Source organism: Sturnira hondurensis, unplaced genomic scaffold (assembly GCF_014824575.4).
Source record: "Sturnira hondurensis isolate 20B ecotype Veracruz unplaced genomic scaffold, ASM1482457v3 Scaffold0014745, whole genome shotgun sequence".
Lineage (NCBI taxonomy): Eukaryota > Metazoa > Chordata > Mammalia > Chiroptera > Phyllostomidae > Sturnira > Sturnira hondurensis.
Genome location: NW_028087376.1, coordinates 1,459,750 through 1,482,737, shown reverse-complemented (window position 1 = coordinate 1,482,737; position 22,988 = coordinate 1,459,750). Strand labels below are relative to the sequence as shown.

The 22,988-nt window shown below is 39.9% G+C and overlaps 1 protein-coding gene across 1 annotated transcript in view; it reads right to left on the bottom strand.

Annotated features, from left to right (window-relative positions):
* The window catches only part of CFDP1 (chromatin stabilizing protein CFDP1), a 113,087-nt gene extending 93,522 nt beyond the window's left edge, over positions 1-19,565 (bottom strand). The window contains exons 1-4 of the mRNA XM_037063614.1: positions 19,338-19,565; positions 7,293-7,410; positions 4,879-5,095; positions 1,708-1,835 (exon numbers count right to left, since the gene is read on the bottom strand). Of these exons, the coding sequence (XP_036919509.1) occupies positions 1,708-1,835; positions 4,879-5,095; positions 7,293-7,410; positions 19,338-19,554 (680 nt within the window). The 5' untranslated portion in view covers positions 19,555-19,565. The remainder of the gene's footprint in view (positions 1-1,707; positions 1,836-4,878; positions 5,096-7,292; positions 7,411-19,337) is intronic.
* Between the last annotated feature and the right edge of the window lie 3,423 nt (positions 19,566-22,988).

Genomic DNA, 22,988 nt, shown 5'->3' with positions numbered 1-22,988 from the left:
TTTTACTTTATTTTTCTGTAATTCCATTTTATTGTATTTTACAAAAGCATTGGTCTGTAACAGGTTGAAAATTTAAAATCAGGGTCCTTCATCTCAGAGTTCAGATAATAATCTGCATTAACGTAAAATTTACTGACTATGAGAGTTATATTGTACCTCAAAGGAGAATGCCCTTGTTCTTATAAAACAGTGTTGAGGTATTTAAGAGTGAAGTAATTCTCAAATGGTTCAGCCAAAACAAAAAGAGAAATACAGGTGGAGATGAGAGAGACACTGACAAGTAGTAAATCTGCGTGGAAGGTATATGGGTGTTCCTTCTAATACTATTCTTGCAACACTTCCATATGTGAAATGTTTCAAAAAAAAGTTGGGGAAAATTTTTTTAAATAATAAAAAGTTTTGCTCTACACCATTTATAAAACTAATAATGCCAAATTCTTTTTTCCAAGATGTATTTCTCTGGATGAAATAATTGGTGGAAAGAAGATATTTTTAAGAATTGATTTTAGCCCTGGCCAGGTGGCTCAGCTAATTGAAGCAGTGATTCATCCACCAAGAGGTTGGGGGTTCAATCCCCGCTAGGTTGCGGGTTTGACCCTCAGTTGGGGAGCATACGGGAGGCAACCAATCCATGTTTCTCTCTCTCTCACTCTATCCCTTCCTCTCTCTCATCAATAAACACATTTAAAAAAGAATATCAATTTTAGGGAAAATTATCTTTTCAGAGAACATACAGGTCTGATTAATTACTGTCAAAGAAAATAAATGTGACTACCTAAAAAGTATTGATTGGCACTTCATCTGTTCTCATTTAGCTATAAATCAGAGATCTGCTGTCTTCACGTAATAAAACTTTAGGAAAGAGGAAACTCCAAACATGTGGCTCTTACCTGAAACAGCCAGGAGGTTAATAAGTCCCTACTGTTTTTCTAAACTGGTAACAAACCTCATGAATTAATTTTAAAAATAATATTAAAGTGAAGAAATAATACTGGAACCAAACCTCTCTCCTGGCACTCTAATTTTTACCTGATTTCAGAGGCTTCACAGGGACTCAGACTTCACAGTTAAGGAAAGTAATAAAGGGAGAAATGACATAGCCAAGCTTACAAAACATGACTATGTAAAACCATATATTTTACTCTTACATGTTCTTGTTTCTGTTCAGCCAACCACTTCATAATATCCAAAAACTAAATTACGATATGTGAAAGGACCTTTCTTGTGTTCTCCAATAATTCATAGAGCCACTGTTTTCCTTGAGTTCAAATATAAGGCTTCCAAATATTACAATGGGTTGGGATGAGGGCAGATGACTCATAACACCATTTAGAAAAATGCTCATTTTTAAAAGAACTATTGTATTTTACAATGTATAATGTGCATGGTTTTGCCCAAATTTTTGAAGGAAAAATAAGGATGCACATTATATATAGGTAGTACTAATTACATATTTATGTAAATGTTTTTAATTCTTTTATTCATGCTTATGGGTTAAAAGCATAGCTCTAGAAAGCAATAATGATATCCATATGCAAAATAATACTCTGGAATACGATACTCAGTTTTGTTTCTAAATATAAATAAATAACTGAATTAAAAAATTAAAACCATAGATATTTTTCCTGAAACTTTGTGCCAAAAACCTGGGTGCATATTACACTCAGCAAAATACGGAAGTTTCAAAGTTTGTGAGGGTCATCTTACCTGACTTCTTCACCAGCAAAATCAAACACCTTGGTGATTTTAACTTTCTCTGTTTCTTTAGGTTTCTCTAGCTCTTCTGCTTTGACCAACAATTTATTTGAACTTGTCTCTTCTGTCTCCTCTCTTTTCTATGAAAAAAGTAAGAATCAGTTTCACTTAAGGATGAAATCTAAAAGAATCATTCAATCATGCTGCTTATGGCTATTTTTAAACATTTCATCCCTAAAACAGTTAAAGACCTACTGAAAATTTATTTGAAAAAAGCTTATTTTTCCTTCCAAAGGGAATGCTTTGTTTTTTACTCAGTAGAGTTACTATCTACAGCCCTGGCTGGTACAGCTCAGTGGACTGAGTACTGTCCTGCAAACCAAAAAGTTGCTGGTTTGATTCCCAGTCAGGGCACCTGCCTGGATTGTGGGCCGGGCCCCTGGTTGGGGGTGTGTGAGAGGCAACTGATTCAATCACAACGATTCTTCTCTCCCTCTCTTTCTCTCTCCTTTCCCCTTTCTCTGAAAATAAACAAATAAATAAAATATTTTTTAAAAAAGACATCTATTCAGTCTATTTTCTACTGTAAGCTTCAAATTGGTTTGTAAATTTTTTTTTAAATCTATCTGGAAGATTTCCAGTCAAGATGGAGGCATAGAAAACATGCCTCATCCTCACAAAACTACAGCAAGAATTACAACTACAAAACAAGTATCACTCAGAACTGTCAGAAAATAGAGCTGTATGGAAGTGCGACAACCAAGTGTTTTAAAGCCACCACACTTATCCAGATGGGTGGGAGGCTGGGCAGAGACACATAGGGGTGGGGAGGTGTGGAGAGGCACAGAGACACAGAACACACAGTCCCACATCCACTTATGGTGGATAAAAATAGGGAGGAACACCTCGGGAGTGAGGGATCCCATCCCAAGACCAGACCACCAAGCCAAGCCCAGGGTTCCAGCGCCAGGAAGGTAAGTCCCCATAACTTCTTGATGTAAAAATCAGTGAGGGGTGGGGTGGCGGAAGAAACTGCAGGATTCTCAGAAGACTCCTCTTAAAGGACCTAAAATTGACCTAGGACTTATACGGACTCACTCCCTCTGGGATTCGGCACCAGGACACCAGCTGGAAGGGTACCAGTGGCATACAGGGAGAAACTGAAGTGAATGGCAACCAGGTGAGTGATGGGAGACAGCTTCCTCCTGGGCAAAATCCAGAGGCCAGACAGCAGCAATGTCCCCACCTGAGCCATCCCCACACAGAGCAACAGAGTGGTGACACAGTTGACCCACCCTGGCAATTACTGAAGGCTCCACCCGATACAACTGACAGGTGCAGTTTTCTACAATAGGCCACACTACTAAGACAGGGAGTCAAAGCAGCTCTACTTAATACACAGAAACAAACACAGGGAGGCTGCCAAACTGGGGAGGCAAAGAACAAGGTCCAAATAAAAGAACAAAACAAAACTCCAGCAAAAGAACTAAACAAAATGGAGATAAGCACAACACTAGATATCAGGATGCTCAAGGACCTCATTGAGTACATCAACAGCATAAAAAAGGGCAGAAATGAGGGTTACATTAAGTGAAATAAAGAAAAATCTACAGGGAACCAAGAGCAGAGGGGATGAAGCTGAGAATCAAATCAACAATTTGGAACATAAGAAAGAAAAAAGCTATCAATCAGAATAGTAAGAAGGAAAAAGAATTCAAAAAAGTGAGGATAGGCTAAGGAGCTTCTGGGACATCTCTAAACGTACCAATACCCGAATCACAGAGATGCTGGAAAGAGCAGAGAAAAAGCAAAAAAATGAAAACATATTTGAAAAAAAAAGAAAGAAAACTTCCCTAATTTGGTGAAGGAAACAGACATACAAGTCTAGGAAACATAGATAATCCAAACAAGTTAGACCCAAAGAGAACCACACCAAGACACATTATAATTTAAATGCCAAAGGTTTAAATTGGAGGTTAAAGACAAAGAGAGAATCTTAACAGCAGTAAGAGAAAAGCAATTCATTACCTACAGGGGAGTTCCCATAAAACTGTCAGCTGATTTCTCAAAAGAAACTTTGCAGGCTAGAAGGGACTTGCAAGAAACATTCAAAGTGATGAAAAGCAAAGACCTACAACCTCGTTTACTCTATCTAGCAAAGTTATCATTTAGAATTGAAGGACGGATGAAGTGCTTCCCAGACAAGGTCAAGCTAAAAGAGTTTATCAGCACCAAGCCATTACTGTACGAAATGTTAAAGGAACTACATAAAGAAAAAAAAGATCAAAACTATGAACATTAGAATGGCAAGAGCCCTGGCTGATGTAGCTCAGTGGATTGCGCACAAGCTTGAGAACCAGAGGGTCACTGGTTCCATTCCCACTCAGGGCACAGGCCTGGGCTACAGGCCAGGTCCCCAGTAGGGGGAGTGTGACAGGCAACCACACATTGATGTTTCTCTCCCTCTTTCTCCCTCCTTTCCCCTCTCTAAAAATAAAATAAAATCTTAAAAGAAAACCAGTTTTGTTTTTTAAAAAATGGCAACAAATTCACAACTATCAACAACTGAATCTAAAAAACAAACTAAGCAAACAAGCAGAACAGGAAGAGAATCGCAGGCATGGAGATCATTTGGAGGGTTATCAGCTGGGAGGGAAAAGGGGGAGAACAGGGGAAAAGGTACAGGGACTAAGAACTGGTAGGTACAAAATAGACAGGGGGATATACAGTATAGGAAATGGAGTAGTCAAAGAACTCTTCATATGCATGACCCACAGACATGAACTGTGGAGGACTGCTGGAGGGAATGGGGGTACTGGATGGAGGGAGGAAAAGGGGGAAGACTGAGACAACTCTAATAGCACAACTGGTAAAACACATTTTTTAAAAATCTATCTGGAGGACTGACTGGTATGGCTTAGTAGATTGAGTACAGACCTGCAAAATGAAAGATCGAAAGATCGCTGGTTTGATTCCCAGTCAGGGCACATGCCTCGGTTGCAGATCAGGTCCCTTGATGGGGCATGTAGGAGAGGCAACTGATTGATATTTCTCTCCCACACCAACACCAATGATTCTCGCGCTCTCTTCTTCCCCTCACCCCTTCCTCTATAAAAAAAAAATCTCTCCGAGAACTTAGGGTATTTCTGGGGAAACATTCATCTCATTCACGTATCAACTTACTTTAACTTGTGGACTTGGAGACACTTTTGACTTTGGTCCCACATCATTGAGAAAGCTGGCCCAGAGTTCATCCTCCTTCTTTTTCCTTGCAGCCTCTGACCCAGTGTCTTCTCCCTGCTCTGCAGCCGTGTGTTCCTCCTCACTGCTACTTGCTCCAGATTCCTCACTGGCATCTTCCTCTTCTTCTTCTAACAAGAGGCCACCTGGTTTTCTTTTCCTAATCCCCAACAATCACAAGGAAAAAGAAAGATAAGACATGCAAAATGATTTCAGTTATCCCTTCCTCAATTCCAAAGTCAATGTTGCAAACTCAAGAAAACTTTCCAATCTGGGACCACTGATTAAGATGTACACTGAGGGGCATAAAGAGGTACAATGAGATTTTTGTGGAAGAAAAAAAGAATTGAGCTCCTAGCCTCCCCCTAAAACACTTAGAATAAAAATATAGTGTTCTATAATACTCCTAAGTCAGGACTAAGAAACACCCAAAATTACCACAGAATCAATCTGTCCAGAAAGAGTGTGCCAAGAACATACATACATACATACATGCACATGTATATGTGTGTGTATATATATCAGGTACTTTTGACTTTCTGAAGTCATTACATATGGAGAGCATGTTCCATTGAGGACAGCCTCGAATTTATTTTCACTGTTTCTTCCTAGAATTACCCGGGGACAAGCAGGGGGTGGGGGAACCCATACTTCTTCCCCTTTCCTGAGGATACAAAAGCTGGAATATGGAAAATTTTAAGGACAAAAAAACTGGGCCCAAAATTCATGAGAGCAAATTGATTCTAACTTCAAGTGAATCTAATACCTAAAATTCCTCTTCCCCTTTTTATAAACTACGATCTGCTTTTTTTGCTTCAATGCCCAGAAAGACTGCAATACCAATTGAAGAGAATAAAAGACTTCTATAAAAGATTCTCTTATCTGAGTTTAATAACCCATCAGAATTTTCTTTTACTTTTCTTTCTTTCTTTTTTTTAGGAAACTTCTTCTTTTGAAACCATACAAGACATTTATTAAAGATTTATCCTCAACCAGATGGTATACAACTGGAACAAGACCACCCAGAATAAAAATAAGGGTCTTCTTCAACATAACTTTGCACATCTTTCTGAAACACAACACGGGACAGCCAGCGGTTCTCCAGAGATTTCATGATCCATTCTGGGAGACACATGCTTATTTTACCCACGACAAAGAACATCATGACCTCCACCAGCAATTTCATGGTGCTGCATTTTACAAGGGACATGACTGAAATCCTGGGGGAACACAGTGGCAGTGCCAGTCTGGGCTCCTCCTACAACAGTGACTGCAGGCCTAGAGGTCCAACTTTTACAGCCAAAGGAATGAGTAGTTTATCCTTCAGAATTTTCATAATTTTTGGTGAAAGTGTAATTCAGATCCAGGCCTATGGAAGGTAATTTGCTAACATCTATAAATATTATTTTTTACTGCATATAACCCTGGGTCAAACAATTCTACTTCTACAGATCTGATTTACAGATATACTTTTTATATACTTTAATATCTTTATATAAAAGATATATAATTTCATATACATATTTATATGAAGATATATACAAAAATATTGACTGCAGTCTTATTTGTTGTAGGAAAGGTAAGGTACAGCCTTGGCCAGTGTGAACATCGTCCCATAAAACAAAGGGCTGTGGGCTTGATTCCTGGTGAGGGCACATGCCTGGGCTGCAGGTTCAGCTCCTGGGTTAGGGTGCACATTAGAGGTAACTGGTTACTCTCACACCGATGTTTCTCTCCCTGTCTCGCTCCCTCCCTTCCCCTCTCTAAAATCAAAGAGCATGTCCTTGGGTAAGGATTAAAAAAAAAAGATGGGGTACAAATCAAATGTGTCTCAATACGGGAATCCCTGAATAAAGCAAGGTCTAGCCATATAATGAAATACTATGCAGCCAATGAAAGGAGTAAGGTATAGCTAAATGGTATCATCTCTAAGATGTAAAATAACAAAAGTGAGAATGATATGCAGAGCATGCTACCGCTTGTTTTTGTTTTTAAAGGAAGTAGGCAACATCTACATACATGCTTGCGCATGCACTGAATACCTCTGGTAGCACAGTTCTGACACATGGCGATGAAGGCTAGAGATGGGGTACATGTTTTTGTAAGTAACTTGAGTTTTTCATTTTAAATATATGTACACATTACATATATTTAAATACATATAGTTAATTTTTTAATTAACTCAAACATTTTTAAAGCTTTCCAGAAACCAAAAATCTAATCCTAAAATGTCTCCAAATGCTCAAAGAGAAAAAGGTTAGAAACCTTAGCAGCAAGAAATCTACCAGACCAGCACCAGCAATCAGGATGGTTGTGACAGCAGCCCTGACTTCTAAGGGCCTTAAGGGCAGCATCACCTGGCAGGAATGCTTTGAGCCTTTCTTTTTTTCCCTTTGGTTTTCTGTGTCTGCTCCTCACCATCCACTTCGTCTTCTTTCACTAATTCATTTACATCATCTTCACTATACTCTTCACCTGCAATCACATAACAGGGGGGTCGCACAGACATTAATAAACGTTTTCACATCAAGATGAGACATTTGCATTAAGTAAGAAGTCTAGTGCTTTCCTCCGTTCTTCACCTAACTAGAATATTACTTCCTGAGACAAGTTTTCCCTGTCCCTGGAGACTAGGCTAAGTCCCCAGATTCTAGGCTTGCAGAGCAGCCCATACTTTCCCCCCATAACTCATCCCACTTATATTTAATGTTCTCAATTTCTGCCATGCTCTGCCCATCATGAGGACAAAGATCCTGTTTACTCTTTATAGGTATTTGCTGAATGAATGAATGATAGAATGACAGAATGAGTGAACAAATAGAAATCCCAATTCTACCTACCGTATTTTTCAAAGAAGAAACTGATCCTCCCACTTCATCTTAAATATATCTTTCAAAACTAAGCAAACAATTCCATGTCTTGTCAATAAAAGAGGTTTGGAGAGAGGTCTAAAGACCCGCAGTGGGACACAAGCGTGTCTGCTCCCCACCCTCACACACTGACACTCGGGCTCCCCTGTGAAAGAGTGCTACCTGGATGCCCAGCCCAGTCTGTGCACGCGAGGGCACCAGTCAATAAATTCTGCTCACAGGGGTATTCAAGTGGCTTTTTTACTTCATATAACCTTTTACTGGAAGCATAACATACCGTCGTATTTTTTGGAGTATAGGACACAGTTTTTGACCAAATTTTTTGCTTCAAATTTTTTTTTTACTGTTTTTCTCCTCTAAAACCTAGGTGTATCTTACAGTCCAAAAAATAGACCAAAAAAAAAAATAGATACACCTAGGTTTTAGAGGAGAAAAATAGAGAAACAAATTTTGAAGCAAAAAATGTGGTAAAAGCCCTGGCTGGTGTGGCTCAGTGAATTAAGTGCGGGCCTGCAAACCACACGATCGCGGTTCAATTCCCAGTCAGGGCACATGCCTGGGTTGCAGGCCAGTTCCCAGCAGGGGACTCACAAGAAGCAACCATACATTGATGTTTCTCTCCTTCTCTCCTTCCCTTCTCCTCTAAAGATAAATAAATAAATTTTTTTTAATGTGGTAAAAAAGTGCGTCTTATAGTCCCTAAAATATGGTATGCGTGAAAAACCACAAAATCTAATGTACAGTTCAATAAAATTACGCAAAGTGAACACACATAACCAGAACCCAGCTCAACAAGCAGAATGTGGTGATCAGCATTCCCGAAGACCCCTCGGGCCCCCTTCTAGTCACCAGCCACCAGTCCCATCCAACAGCAGCCACTATCCTGACTTCCAGTGCCACCGATTAGCCTTGTGTGCTTTTGAGCATTAACAAACAAGACTACATTATGTACTCTTTTGGGTCTGGCTGCTCTCATTCAACATTGTTAGTGACAGTCACCCTATCATTTCATGTAGCTATAATTTATTCATTCTCACCCCAAAATAATATTTCATTGTATGACTACACCATAGCTTATTTATCCACTCTTCTGTTAATAGACATTTAGGTTGTTTCCAGTCTGGAGCCATTATAAATAGGGCTGTTTTGAATATTCCTTACATCTTATCAGCTTTTAAATATTTCACTCACAATGAACCAACTATCACCAAACACTTCAAGGAAGCCTCCAATACGAAAAGCAATACTGAAAACAAGCAGAAAGAAACTCAGAGGAATTAGGGGTAAAAAAAGCTACAACATTTTTTTAAAAGCCTTTGTATTTAATAGTCTCAAAGAGGCAACCATGAAATAAGAATGATTTTTAAATTTTTTCCAGAAAACTAAAAACAAAAAAAAATCTTGAAAACTACAAATATGATAGCAGATACTCGAAAAAGAGGAGAAGAAAGATGCTGAGAAGAAGCCAGCCATGAGAAAATCTGGAAAACAAACATGAGCCTGAGGAAACAGTAAATATAAGGGCTCTACAGTGGAAACAAGTCTGGTATTCAGCTACCAAGTGATAAGCGAAAGGGTCTCATGATGAGGGGGGTGAGTTCCGGGTTAAGATGGCGGTCTGAACACACAAATGTAATTTTGCTTCCTCCTGACACCCTAGGAAATCTACACAGCAAAAGACGTAAACCTACGATGGTGGTCACCTAGTTGTATCGTATTTGTTTGTATTTGTAAAAGGCAACACTGGAAGGACAAACAAAAAAAAAACTAATGGAAACAGCCATCTATAAGGGTTGGGTAGAACAGGGTGGGGAGTAGGTAGGTACAGAAGCTAGAAGTCTCTTTATCTTCTATGGAATTCTGAATTATCTCTTAAGCACAGCTTGAATAAATAAATATAACTATATGCCCAAACCATACTATAACCCATAAAGACGGATTCCAACAAGTTTAGAAACATAGTTTCTAACTGTGTACATTTTCAGCAAGATGCAGTCTAAAAACAAAAACGTTTTACTCCTTGTGGTGATATCAATGTTGGTGTTGTACAGTTATTTCCTTTATATGACAGGGGAAAGCAAGCAGTTACATTAATCATGTTAGGAATCCAGACATTCAGAACAGAGAAGTGACACACAATTATAAAATCAAAGAAATTAAGTATGAAAACACAAATGTTAAAACAGAATTTAAGCCCTGGCCTGTGTGGCTCAGCTGGTTGGAGCATGTCCTGTAAACTGAAAATTTGAGGGTTCAATTCCTAGTCAGGGCACAGGCCTAGGTTGCGAGTCCAGTCCCCAGATGGGGCACGTACAAGAGGCAACTAATCGATGTTTCTCTCTCACATCAATGTTTCTCTCTCTTCTACTGTCTAAAATCAAAAAGCATGTCTCTGGGTGAGGACCAAAAAAAAGAACCACATAATTTAAAATATCAATATGAATTCTAACTCAAACTGGGACATTTTGCTGTGCCAGAAAGCAAGGAATGGGTCACTTTAAAAGGTTTTAAGATCCGACTTGAAAGAAGTCCTAGTAGCCAAAAGTGATGACATGAACTAAAAGGAACAATGGTTAGTAGTAACCAATGGTTACTAAATTAACCAATGGTTAGTAAATTAAAATACATGTAATTGATAAAAAATTTGTGAATACTTTACGATATTAAAAAAACTGTACCGTTCTAAATAAGCTATTATTAAAATTGCTCCCCATTTTGAAAATTGATAATTAAGGAAAATGAATTAACATTTATTCTACCCGAGTTGATGAGAGAAAGCTATATATACTTTCAGAAGAACATCAATTAATAAATGTAAAAGACCCACAGAATTAAAAAAACACCACAGGGAACAACAATGACATAATAGAGGGATCTAGCTCTCATCATCCTAATTCAGCAGTCACAACCATGGGATTTGACCAGGCATAAGGTATCTTCTGATGTCACACATTGTGTCATGCACTGTATTCTAGGCAAAAAAATTTTATTTGAACCCATCAAGCATTTAGATCTACCTTCTAATGTATGGAAAATTCAAGGGACAAAGGAACAAAATAACACCGTGAGGGAGCAACAAATCCTGAGGTTGAGACATTCTGCAGGACAAAGGCCTGACCCTTTTAAGCATATCAATGTCATTACACAAAGGTTTCGATTAGCTTAAATAGATTTCAGGGACAGGACAACTACATGACACGTGTAGTCCCGAACTGAACTGTGATTTGGACACACAGGCTATATAGCCAATTTTGGAGTCAACTGGGAAGATCTGAAGATGGTCTTTACATTAGATGAGTTAAAAGTTTATTGAAATGGATAGGGAGAGATTGTTCGCTGAAAAGAGCAGGTAATACCCTAACATGAAAAAGTAAAATTTCAGTTTGGGGAAAATACAAACACCTATAGCTGGGTATAGAAAAAGATCAGAGTGAGTAGCAAAAAATCCTCAACAAAATATTGGCAAATATCTTCAGCAATGTATAAAAAGAATAATACATTATGACCATGTGAGTTTTATCTCAGAAATAAAAGGCTGCTCAAAATTTAAAAAACAATCACTGTATTTTATCACATTAACAAAAAAAGAAAAACCACCCATACCCAATACATGGGAAAAAAGCATTTGACAAAGTTTACCTCTCGGCCAATGAAGAATAGAGGGAACTTTACTTGATAAAAGGCATGTATAAGAGGCAGAATATTCAGAATGTCACAGTTCAAATCCCAGCCTAGCTACTATCTTAGCTGGGTGACTTTGGGGGCCTCAGTTTCTTCATCTGTAAAATGGAGAGCATGATAACAGCACATATCTGGTAGTTTTCTGTGGTTGAGTTAGTCACTGTAAAATGCTTAAAATACACACAGAAACAGCAGCCTTGAAAAACCTACAGCCAACATTTTACTAAACGGTGAAATACTGATTCTTTCCCCTTAAAACTGGAAACATGGCAAGGATGTGCACTGTCACTAATACTATTTAACATATTGGAAGTCGTATCAAGCACAGTAAGGCAAGCAAAAAGAAATAAATAAAAGGCATATCTAAGGAAAAAGAAGAAAACATTTTTGTTTATTCTCCACAGATAACATGATCTATGGGCTTTTTGGTTTTTTTTTTTATTTATAGCGCAGGGAGAATAAGGGGACAACCTTGGAACTGTCCGTTTTGGTAGTTGTTACACAACTGTGTTTGTTGAAATTCATAACCGTACACCGAAAAGAGTGAATATTACTGAAGCTCAAAGATTTTTAAATGTAGTATTATTAATATACTATATATTTATAGTACACACTATACTATATAATAAACTATATTATATATAATACATTATTATATACAGCAATAAAAATTGCACTTATGAAACAAGAACGTGATGGCTATAAAAATTATCCAAAGAATAAAGAGTTCTTCAAAATTAAAAATATGAAAGGAGGAAATGCAATAGATGAACTGGAACACAAAATATTGAGAATTTCCTATGAAGTGAAAAGAAGTCAAAGGGTTGGAAAATAGGAGATAAATAAAAATTAGAGTACTGGTCCAGAATAGTTAACATAACATTCAACATATGAATAATTACAATTTCCTTTTTAAAATATATTTTATTGATTATACCATTACAGTTGTTCTATTCCCCTCCTTCATTCCCCTACACCCGCACACTCCCTCCCCCACCACTCTCCCCCCTTAGTTTATAACCACGTGTCTCAAGTTCTTTAGCTTCTATATTTCCCCTACTATTCTTGTCCTCCCCCTATCTATTTTCTACCTACTGTCTATGCTATTTTCTGTACCTTCTCCCCCCTTCTCCTCCTCCCACTTCCCTGTTGCTAAACCTCCATGTGTTCTTCATTTCTATGGTTCCACTCCTGATCTAGCTGTCCTCTTGGCTTGCTTTTGTTTTAGGTGTGGTTGTTAATAACTGTGAGTTTGCTGTCCTTTCACTGTTCATATTTTTCATCTTCTTTTTCTTATATAAGTCCCTTTAGCATTTCATATAATAAGGGCTTGGTGATGATGAACTCCTTGAATTTGATCTTATCTGAGAAGCACTTTATCTGTCCTTCCATTCTAAAGGAAAGTTTTGCTGGATAAAGCAATCTTGGCTGTAGGTCTTTGGATTTCATGACTTGGAATACTTCTTTCCAGCCCCTTCTTGCCTGTAAGGTCTCTTTTGAGAAATCCGCTGACAGTCTGATGGGTACTCCTTTGTAGGTGACTGTCCCCTTATCCCTTGCTGCTTCTAGGATTCTCTCCTTCATTTTAGTCTTGGCTAATGTAATTATGATGTGCCTTGGTGTGTTCCTTCTTGGGTCCAACTTCTTTGGGACTCTCTGAGCTTCCTGGATTTCCTGGAAGTCTATTTCCTTTGCCAGACTGGGGAAGTTCTCCTTTATTATTTGTTCAAATAAGTTTTCCACTCGTGGCTGTTTCTTTCCCCCTTCTGGTACCCCTATAATCCGGATGTTGGAACGTTTAAAGATGTCCTGGAGGTTCCTAAGCCTCTCCTCATTTTTTTGAATTCTTGTTTCTTCATTCCTTTCTGGTTGGATGTTTTGTTCTTCCTTCTGGTCCATTCCATTGATTTGAGTCCCAGTTTCCTTTCCATCACTATTGGTTCCCTGTACATTTCCCTTCATTTCACTTAGTGTAGCCTTCATTTGTTCCTCTAATTTGTGACTATAATCAACCAGTTCTGTGAGCATCCTGATCATCAGTATTTTGAACTGTGCATTTGAGAGGTTCACTATTTCTTTTTCATTTAGAGTTATCGGCTCCAGGGCTTTGAGTTCTTCTTGAGACATATTTTGGACTGTTCGTGCCTTTTACGTATGAGGAGCAGAGCCCTAGGTGTTCACCAGGGTGGGGCAACTCAGTTGCTGGGTTGTGACACTGTATGTGGGGGTGGGGTCAACGAGGAGCAATGGTGTCCTGGCTGCTGCCTCCCACCTTGGCCCCCACAGGTGCGGCAGCTGCCACCGTCACCGGGACCCGCGAGTTTCATCCCACTGCACGTGAGTGTGCCACCGCCGTCAGCACTCAACCCCTGGGGCCTGCGTGGTCAGTCTCACTGTGTGAGAATGTGTGAGCGCGGTCAGTCTGCCCCGCACCCTGACTGGGTCCGGGCCACTTGCGCGCCTAGGTTGGGGGATCTGTCCTGCCCGACCCTGCTCCGCTACTGGCTCCGCCCCTCTTACCGTCCCAGTTGAACGGTTAGTTGTTTTCGGACTTCCGTATAATTCAATTTTCTGTTCTTTGGCTGTGTCTTTGTTCTCCAAACCTTTGTTGTATTCAAACTTGGTTGTGGGAGAAGGCACAGTGTTTCCACCTATGCCTGCATCTTGGCGGAAGTCCTCTTTTTTTTCCTTAAAATGTTTTCATTTTGATGATCTCTTCATTAACCATTTTAAGTTAACCAGCGACTTTATTTTTTTTTTATTTTAAAGACTTTTATTCATTTATTTTTAGAGGGGAAGGGAAGGAGAGAGGGAGAGAAATATCAACGTATGGTTGCCTGTTGTGTGTCCCCCACTGGGAACTGGCCTGCAACCCAGGCATGTGCCCTGACTGGGCACCGAACCGCGATCATCTGGTTCGCAGGCCCTCGCTCAATCCACTGAGCTACACCAGCCAGGGCAATAATTACAATTTCAAAAAAATAAAAAAACAATGTTTTTTGAAGAAAGAGGGAGGAGAAACATTAACGTGTGGTTGCCTCTTGCGCCCCACTGGAGCCTGGCCCAGAATCAAACCAGCAACCCTTTGGTTCACAGGCCAACACAGAATCCACTGGGCCACACCAGCCAGGGTGAGAAAACAGAAAATTGTTTAAAAAAAAAAGTCCCAGAAGCCAAGCACAATAAATGAAAATAGACTCAAACCAAGACAGGTACATCATTGTGAACTATCAGAAAATATCAGGAGGAAAATATCAGAAACAAGAGAAGACTATCAGCCTCCACAGACAAACAAATCATATATAAACAAGCATAAATCAGCAATAAAACAGATTTAAAAAAATTCTCACCTTAGGATATGTTTATTGATTTTAGAGAGAAGAACAGGGAGGTGGTAGAGAAAAGACAGAGAGAGACAGAGAGAGACAGAGAGAGACAGAGAGACAGAGGGAGGCACTAAGACAGAAACATATGAATGTGAGATAGAAACATCAATCAGCTGCTTCCTGTATGAGCCCCAACTGGGGATCAAACCCAAAACCCAGGTACGTGCCCTGTCCAGGGACTGAACCTGCAACGCTTTGGTGTACAGGATGACACTCCAACTAACTGAGCCATCCGGCCAGGACCAAAACAGATTTCTTTCTTTCTTTTTTTAAAAGATTTTATTTATCCACTTTTTAAAGAGAGGGGAAGAAGGGGGAGAGAGAGGTAAAGAAACATCAATGTGTGAGAGACATAATGGTTGGTTGCTTCTCGCAAGCCCCCAACTGGGCACCTGTCCCACAACCCAGGCATGTGCCCTGACTGAGAATCAAACCAGAGATCTTTCAGTTCACAGGCTGGCACTCAATCCACTGAGTCACACCAGCCAGGGCCAAAACAGATTTCTTAACAGAAAACACTGGGAACTAGAAAATAATGGCACAACACCTTTAAAATTCAGGTAGAAAAAAGCAATCTATTGATTCGACATTATTACTATCAAAATACCAATGGCATATTTCACAGAACTAGAACAAATAATCCAGAAATCTATATGAAACCACAAAAGACTCAAATACCCACAGCAATCTTGGGAAAGAAGAACCAAGTTGGAGGTATCATGCTACCTGATGACAAACTATACTACAAGGCCACAGTAATCAAAACAGCATGGTACTGACATAAAAACTGACATACAGTCAATGAAACAGAAAAGAGAGCTCAGAAATTAACCCATACCTATATGGTCGATTAACATATGACATATGTGGCAAGAATCTACAATGGGGTAAAGACAGTCTATTCAATAAATGGTGCTGGGAAAATTGAACACATACACAGAAAAAATAAAACTAGAACCTTCCTACACCTTATATTGAAGTAAAGACTTAAATGTAAGGTTCAAAACTGTAAAACTCCTAGAAAAAAACCATAGGCAGTAAAGTCTCAAATATTTCTCTTAACAATATTTTTTCTGATATATCTCCCCAGGCAATGGAAACAAAAGAAAAAAACAAACAAATGGGACCACATCAAACTAAAAAGTTTTTTGCACAGCAAAGGAAACCATCAACAAAATGAAAAGACAACCTACTGAATAGGAGAAGATATTCACCAATGACCACATCCAATCATTGGGGTTACTATCCAAAATTTATAAAAAACTCAAAACAACTCAACACCAAAACCACAAACAACCCAATTTTAAAAATGGGCAGAGGAGCACCTGTATTTCTCCAAAAGAGGATATATAGATGGCCAACAGACATATGGAAAGATGCTCAATATTACTATCATTAGAGAGATGCAAATTTAAACCATGACGAAATGTCACCTCACACCAGTCAGAATGGCTATCATTAATAAATCAACAAACAAGTGCTTGTGAGGATGTGGAGAAAGGGGAACCCTCATTTATTGCTGGTGGAAATGCAGACTGGTACAGCCACTATGGAAAACCTCCATATGGAGGTCCCTCAAAAAATTAAAAATGGAATTGCCTTATGACCCAGTGATTCCACATCTGGGCATCTATCTGAAGAAACCCAAAACACTAATTCAAAACAATGTATGCTCCCCCCTATGTTCATTACAGCATTACTTACAATAGCCAAGATATGGAAGCAACCCAAGGCCCCACTGAAAGACAAGTGGATAAAAAGTGGTAGTACAAATACACAGTGGAATATTACTCAGTCATAAAAAGGAATGAAATCTGACCATTTGCGACAGCATGGGTGGACCCAGAAGGTATTATGCCAAGTGAAATAAGCCAGTCAGAAAAGGATCTCACTTACGTGGAATCTAAAGAACAGAATAAACAAACCAAAATGAAACAGAGTCATGGATACAGAGAGCAGAGGGAAGGGGTTTTTAATACAGTATATGAATGTCCACCCACTATGCTGTACAGCTGAAACTAATACAAAATAATGTTGAATTAAATTGTAAGTGAAAAAAATGTTTAAGGGAAATAAAAATTTGAATGGAGAATTATTATAGAACTTGAAATTATTATTATAGAACACAAAAATCTATACAAAATGAATTATCAATCATGCCTGAGGGTCACATCATAATTTTTTGACATTCAAGTTCTCAAGAAAAAAATGTTCCTACCATACACCCTTCTTCAAGAAGTTATTTGAGAGGCCCTGGCTGGCGTAGCTCAGTGGATTGAGCACAGGCCTGTGAACCAGACGATCACGGTTCGATTCCCAGTCAGGGCACATGCCTGGGTTGCAAGCTGGTTCCTTGCAGGCTAACTACCAGCAGGGGATGCACAAAAGGCAACCATACATTGATGTTTCTCTCCCTCTCTCCTTCCCCTCTAAAGATAAATAAATAAATAAAATCTAAAAAAAAAAAAACCCTTAAAAAAAAAGAAGTTATTTGAGGATATATTTTCATCGTGGTGGATCTCACCAAGAAAAAAAAACAAATAGGACCCAAGAAACAGGAAATTCAACAGAAAAGGGAGATAAAGGGAACACCTGGCATGGTAATGAGATGGAAGAAACTAGGTTTAAAAGTTGTAAAAATCAAGCCAAATTGGAGCAGGTCAGAAGGCAAAGATGGACTTCAAGATGAAAGTGGAACATTATCTACTAAATCTAAGTATCTTGGAAGATGATTTAAGCAACTCTGAGAATTAAGGGTCAAATCAAGAGTAAGTACATAGACTAAAAAACAACCAAACGGCATTAACTCCAGAGAAAACAAGTGGCACAGGAAAAACAATCACAGCACGTAGCACACGGTGCAGCTGTGAAGGTGGTGTTCCGTCATTACAAAAAATACGTACGGATGAAAAAGGGCTCTATGGAAAGACCTTACACAGGGTAAATTCCTACCTGGGAAGGTCATCGTGGGTAGTCAGGCCCCAGACAGACACCTTCTTTAGTAAAAGGTGAATTTTTGCCTTGAGCAAGCCCTGTCCATTTTTTTCTGTACATCTAGGTTAACACACTTTTGAAATACCCCCTTTCAGGTCCTTCCTCCTAAATCAACCACCCTTAAGACAGCACATGACCTCAATTACCCTGTAATCCATCCCAAATCCTGCCTCACTTTCTTCCACCTTCATGTCACATCTTCCTCATGCTCCCTCCTTAACTTCAAATGCATAAAAGAAACTCAAAATGAGGAACTAGTACAAAGGACACATGGACAACAATTAAGGGGGGTGGAAATGGGAGGGAAGTGGGGAGCACTGGGGAGGGTGGGCTGGGATGGGAGTAAAAGACAGAAAACTGTACTTGAACAATTATATTTTAAAAAAGAAACTCAAAATGTTATTCTCTGGAGCATTTGAGATTTTGCTCTTCAGCATACATCATGAGTTTGGCTCAAATAAAGTACTCTTTAAAAAGTTCTCTACAGGACTGGACATTTCTTAAGTCAATTGGATACTGATATAACCAAAATTGGACATAGGAACAATAGTAAGTTAGACAGTTGGAAGGGTGTGTGCGCGCTGGGAGTGAGAGGAATGAGTCCAGAGAAGACTGAAAAGGAGGAATGATGAGAACTGTTTGGTTTCAAAACAAGCCTTTTTGATTAAAATGAAAAGTGTTTTTCAAATGATCGCTCTGGCCACCCTGGTCCTTACTTAGGGTAATTCAACAGCAGTGAGATTAGTAAGGGAGTGGTCACAAGTTAATTTCCCACGTAGACACAACAGAACTTAATTGATCAGCTGGACCAAAAGTAAGGAATAAGGATGACTTCATTCCTTGGGGGGGGGGGGGGTTGTTCGTTTTCTACCTAAACGATTGCATGGGTACTTCTACTGAGATGGGAAAGCCTGGGGAAGGCGCAGGATGGCGGAAGAGAGGAGTCTGTTTGGGTAACAAGATGCAGTTTGTCTCCGCTCAGTTTGAGATGCTTACACAAAACCATACATAAAAACTGAGACGGGAGCAATGGGCATATATGTGCCAACAAGCAAAAGGCATTATCATGCTTTCTACGGACCAGATCCCTTCTGAGGGCAGAAAGTGGACAGATCTACCTCGCACGGGATGCTAGCTGGCAATTCCCTCGGGACGGAAGGTCGTGTAAGTTTCACTGCTCAGACTGCCTTTCCGACGAGTTCGGCATTGGCGTGACCAGGAGACTGCTTCGGCCGCAGGGAGGCCGCCGGGACGGCTGCGCGAGGTGCCCTCTGCACACCTCTCGGACCACAGGGACGCAGCTGGCAGGGATGCTCGAGACCCACGGGGCCCACGCAGTAGAGCCGCGCGCACCTCAGGTGGGGCGCAGGGCGGGGCAAGCCTCGAGACCCACGGGGCCCACGCAGTAGAGCCGCGCGCACCTCAGGTGGGGCGCAGGGCGGGGCAAGCCTCCGAAGGCGGAATAACTTACCCGAAGGCACGTAGTCTTCGTCTTCCTCTGAGGAGGAGACGTCGTCGGAGTCGAATTCATCCATGTCGCTGCCAAGCGGGGCGGGCCAAGCCACAGGACCGCAGCAACTGACCTCAAGATAAAAGATTAAGAGATAGACCCTAAAGCGGAGGCTGGGGCAGGTCCCCTTGGCGCGCGCACAGGCGCAGAGAGCGTACGTAGTGGCTTCCAGGCCCATGCGGGGGCCTGACGTCACTGTGGGCAGTTGACCGAGTGTGGGCTTCGTGATGCAGCGGTGCATTCTGGGACTTGTAGTCTTCGGCTCTACTTAGTTTTATTAATTTAGTAAATGGTCTTAAATAAAATTATATGTCTGTGGGAATTCAGTTGACTCTCAGTATTCGCAGGTTGGTAGTTTCGAATTCGCTTATTTGTTAAAATTTATTGTAACCCCAAAATCAATATCTGTGGGGCTTTCTGGGGTAATTTGCAGACTCAAGCAGAGGGTGAAAATTTTGAGTCAATAGTGCGTTTTACCAGCTGACAATGAGCAAGGCAGGCGATCAGATTTTTGGTTCAGTCCTCAGACGTGTATATGTACTTTTTGCAGTCTATTAATGCCACTTCTTTTTAGCATTTTTTGTTTTCCATTTCTGTGCTTTTTATTTTAATTTTCCTGTTTGCAATGACTCCCAAGCTCAGTGCTGAAGTGCTGCCTAACGTTCCTAAGAGCAGGTAGGCTGCGATGTGCCTTACTGAGAAAATACATGTGTTAGGTAACCTTCAGGCATGAGTTGTAGCGCTGTTGGCCGAGAGTTCAGTGTCAATGAACAAAGAATTCAGTGCATCAAGAAAAGGGGGAAGGAGCCCTGGCTGGTGTAGCTCAGTGGATTGAGCGTGAGCCTGTGAAGCAAAGGGTTGCTGGTTCAATTCCCAGTCAGGGCACATGCCTGGGTTGCAGACCAGATCCCCAGCAGGGGATACATAAGAGGCAACCACACATTGATGTTTCTCTCCCACTTTCTCCTCCCCTTCCCCTCTCTCTAAAAGTAAATAAATAAAATATTTTAAAATAAAGAAAAAGGGAAAGGAAATTCGCAGATCCATATTCGAGGCTGCTCCAGAAAGCACTAATGTGACATCTATAGTGTGTGAGGAAGATATGGAAAAGATGGAAAAACGGCTAAATTTTTGGACTCATGACAACAGATTTTTAAAATGTGTGGTGGACAGCCTGGTTGTGAGGCTGAAGTTCAAAGAAATTTATGGTCATGTTACTCAGGTTCAGGAAAATGTGAAACCCTCTCGGTTAGTGCTGGCTGACTTGCACATTTTAAAAGGCAATATGGGAAGAAAAATGTTAAACCTACTACAGGCAAGTTCTGCAGACCAGGAAGCTGTGGAAGAATTTTTTAAATACTTGCTAAGTGTTACACAGGAAAAGGGATATGTGGAAGAGCAGGTCTTCAATGCTGATGAGACTGGTGTGTTTTACAAGGACATTGACAAACAAACCTATGTAATGCAAATGGCCTCCAAAGCTCTTGGTTTTAAATCACTCTGAGAATATGCGACCTTGCTATTGTGAGCCAATGCCACCAGCGACTTTCAGTGCAAACCCTTCATGTTGTACAGAGCCCCAAATTCACTAGCACTTCAAGGGAAAGGCAGTCCATTGGTAGTGGAACAGAAAAGTGTGGATGACGTTTGATTGGTTTCACAGCTGTTTCATACCAGAAGTTGAATGCCATCTCCAGGGCAGAGACCTTGCCTTCAAGGTTTTATTAATTTTGGATAATGCCCCAGTCCATTGCTGTAAAGAACTCCAAAATGCCCACTCCAGTGTAAAGGTTCTTTTCATGCTCCCAAATACCATGTCTCTCTTTCAAACCCAAAATCAAGGCATAATAAAAGCTTTCAAGGCGTACTGTACCAGCAAAGATATATTAAGCAAGGTTTCTTTAAACAGAAACACACATAAAAAAAGGTTATGTGTTGATCAGTTGACAAAAATCTGACCCTAGACTCCCAGGCCCCCAACCTTGTATTTTATTTTTTTTCTTTCTTTTTAAAAACTAGATCACAAGGAGAAATTAGTAGGTAGTACATTAATTTTTTATGTAAACTTGATACAGGTTCTTAAAAGAAAATTAGTTCCTGTAATAAATATATTTAATTTCAAGATTTTGGGGGGAGAAATAAACCTCAGTGGTTCCCGTTCTTTACGCACCCTGTTAGTGTGATCATAACTTTCTCTTCTCCCAACTTTTTCTGCAAAGCTTGAGTTCATCACTCCCTAAAGTAGATGACTGGAGCAAATCATATACCTTTTTCAATTAGCAAGACATCAGAAGAGATTTCAAGAGCTTGGGAAGGGGCTGCATCTCTTACTGAAAAGAATTAGTAAATAGAGAGACTCCAGAGTCAGAATGGTTAAATAACTTTAGAACCTGGAAAATACGAGATTCACAAGGAAGCCAACCTCCTCCAAACCTCTTCATCCTAATGCAGGCTTAGGGGAACATCCATCCTGACATTTCTCTATAACCCCACACTTTCTAAACAAGGAGGTGTTTTTATCTACCATATGGTAACAAAAAGCTAGATATTTAGAGGAGTGACAACACCTAGTATGTTGTATATGGCTGCGTGGCTTTGAAAGTGATATCTGAATTATTGAGTAAAGAACTATAGAATTTCATTAAATTCCAGTGTGTATTAGCTTATGGAAATTACCAATAGAAATAGATTTGTATAATAGTGTAGGATCTCTACTTTTTTGTTTGCTTGTTTCTTTAAAATATATTTTATTGATTATGCTATTACAGTTGTCCCATTCCTGCCCCCGTTATTTCCCTCCATCCTGCACACCCCCTCCCACCCACATCCCCCCGCTTTAGTTCATGTCCATAGGCCATACATATAAGTTCTTTGGCTTCTCCATTTCCTATACTATTCTCAGCCTCCCCCCTATCTATTTTCTACCTATCATTTATGCTACTTATTCTCTGTACCTTTTCCCCCTCTCTCCTCTTCCCACTTCTCTGTTGCTAACCCTCCATGTGATCTCCATTTCTGTGATTCTGTTCCTGTTCTAGTAGTTTGCTTAGTTTTTTTTTTTTTTTTTTTAGGTTTGGTTGTTAATGGCTGTGAGTTTGTTGCCATTTTACTGTTCATATTTTTATCTTCTTTTTCTTAGATAAGTCCCTTTAACATTTCATATAATAAGGGCTTGGTGATGATGAACTCCTTGAACTTGACCTTATCTGAGAAGCACTTTATCTGCCCTTCCATTCTAAATGAAAGCTTTGCTGAATAAAGCAATCTTGGCTGTAGGTCTTTGGATTTCATGAGTTGGAATACTTCTTTCCAGCCCCTTCTTGCCTGTAAGTTCTCTTTTGAGAAATCAGCTCATAGTCTAATGGGAACTCCTTTGTAGGTAACTCTCTCCTTTTCTCTTGCTGCTTTCAAGATTCTCTCCTTCTCTTTAATCTTGGCTAATGTAATTATGATGTGCCTTGGGTCCAACTTCTTTGGGACTCTCTGAGGTTCCTGAAAGTCTGTTATTTCCTATGCCAGACTGAGGAAGTTCTCCTTTATTATTTTTTCAAAGTTTTCAATTTCTCGGTCCTTCTCTTCTTCTGGGACTCCTATGATTAAGATGTTGGAACT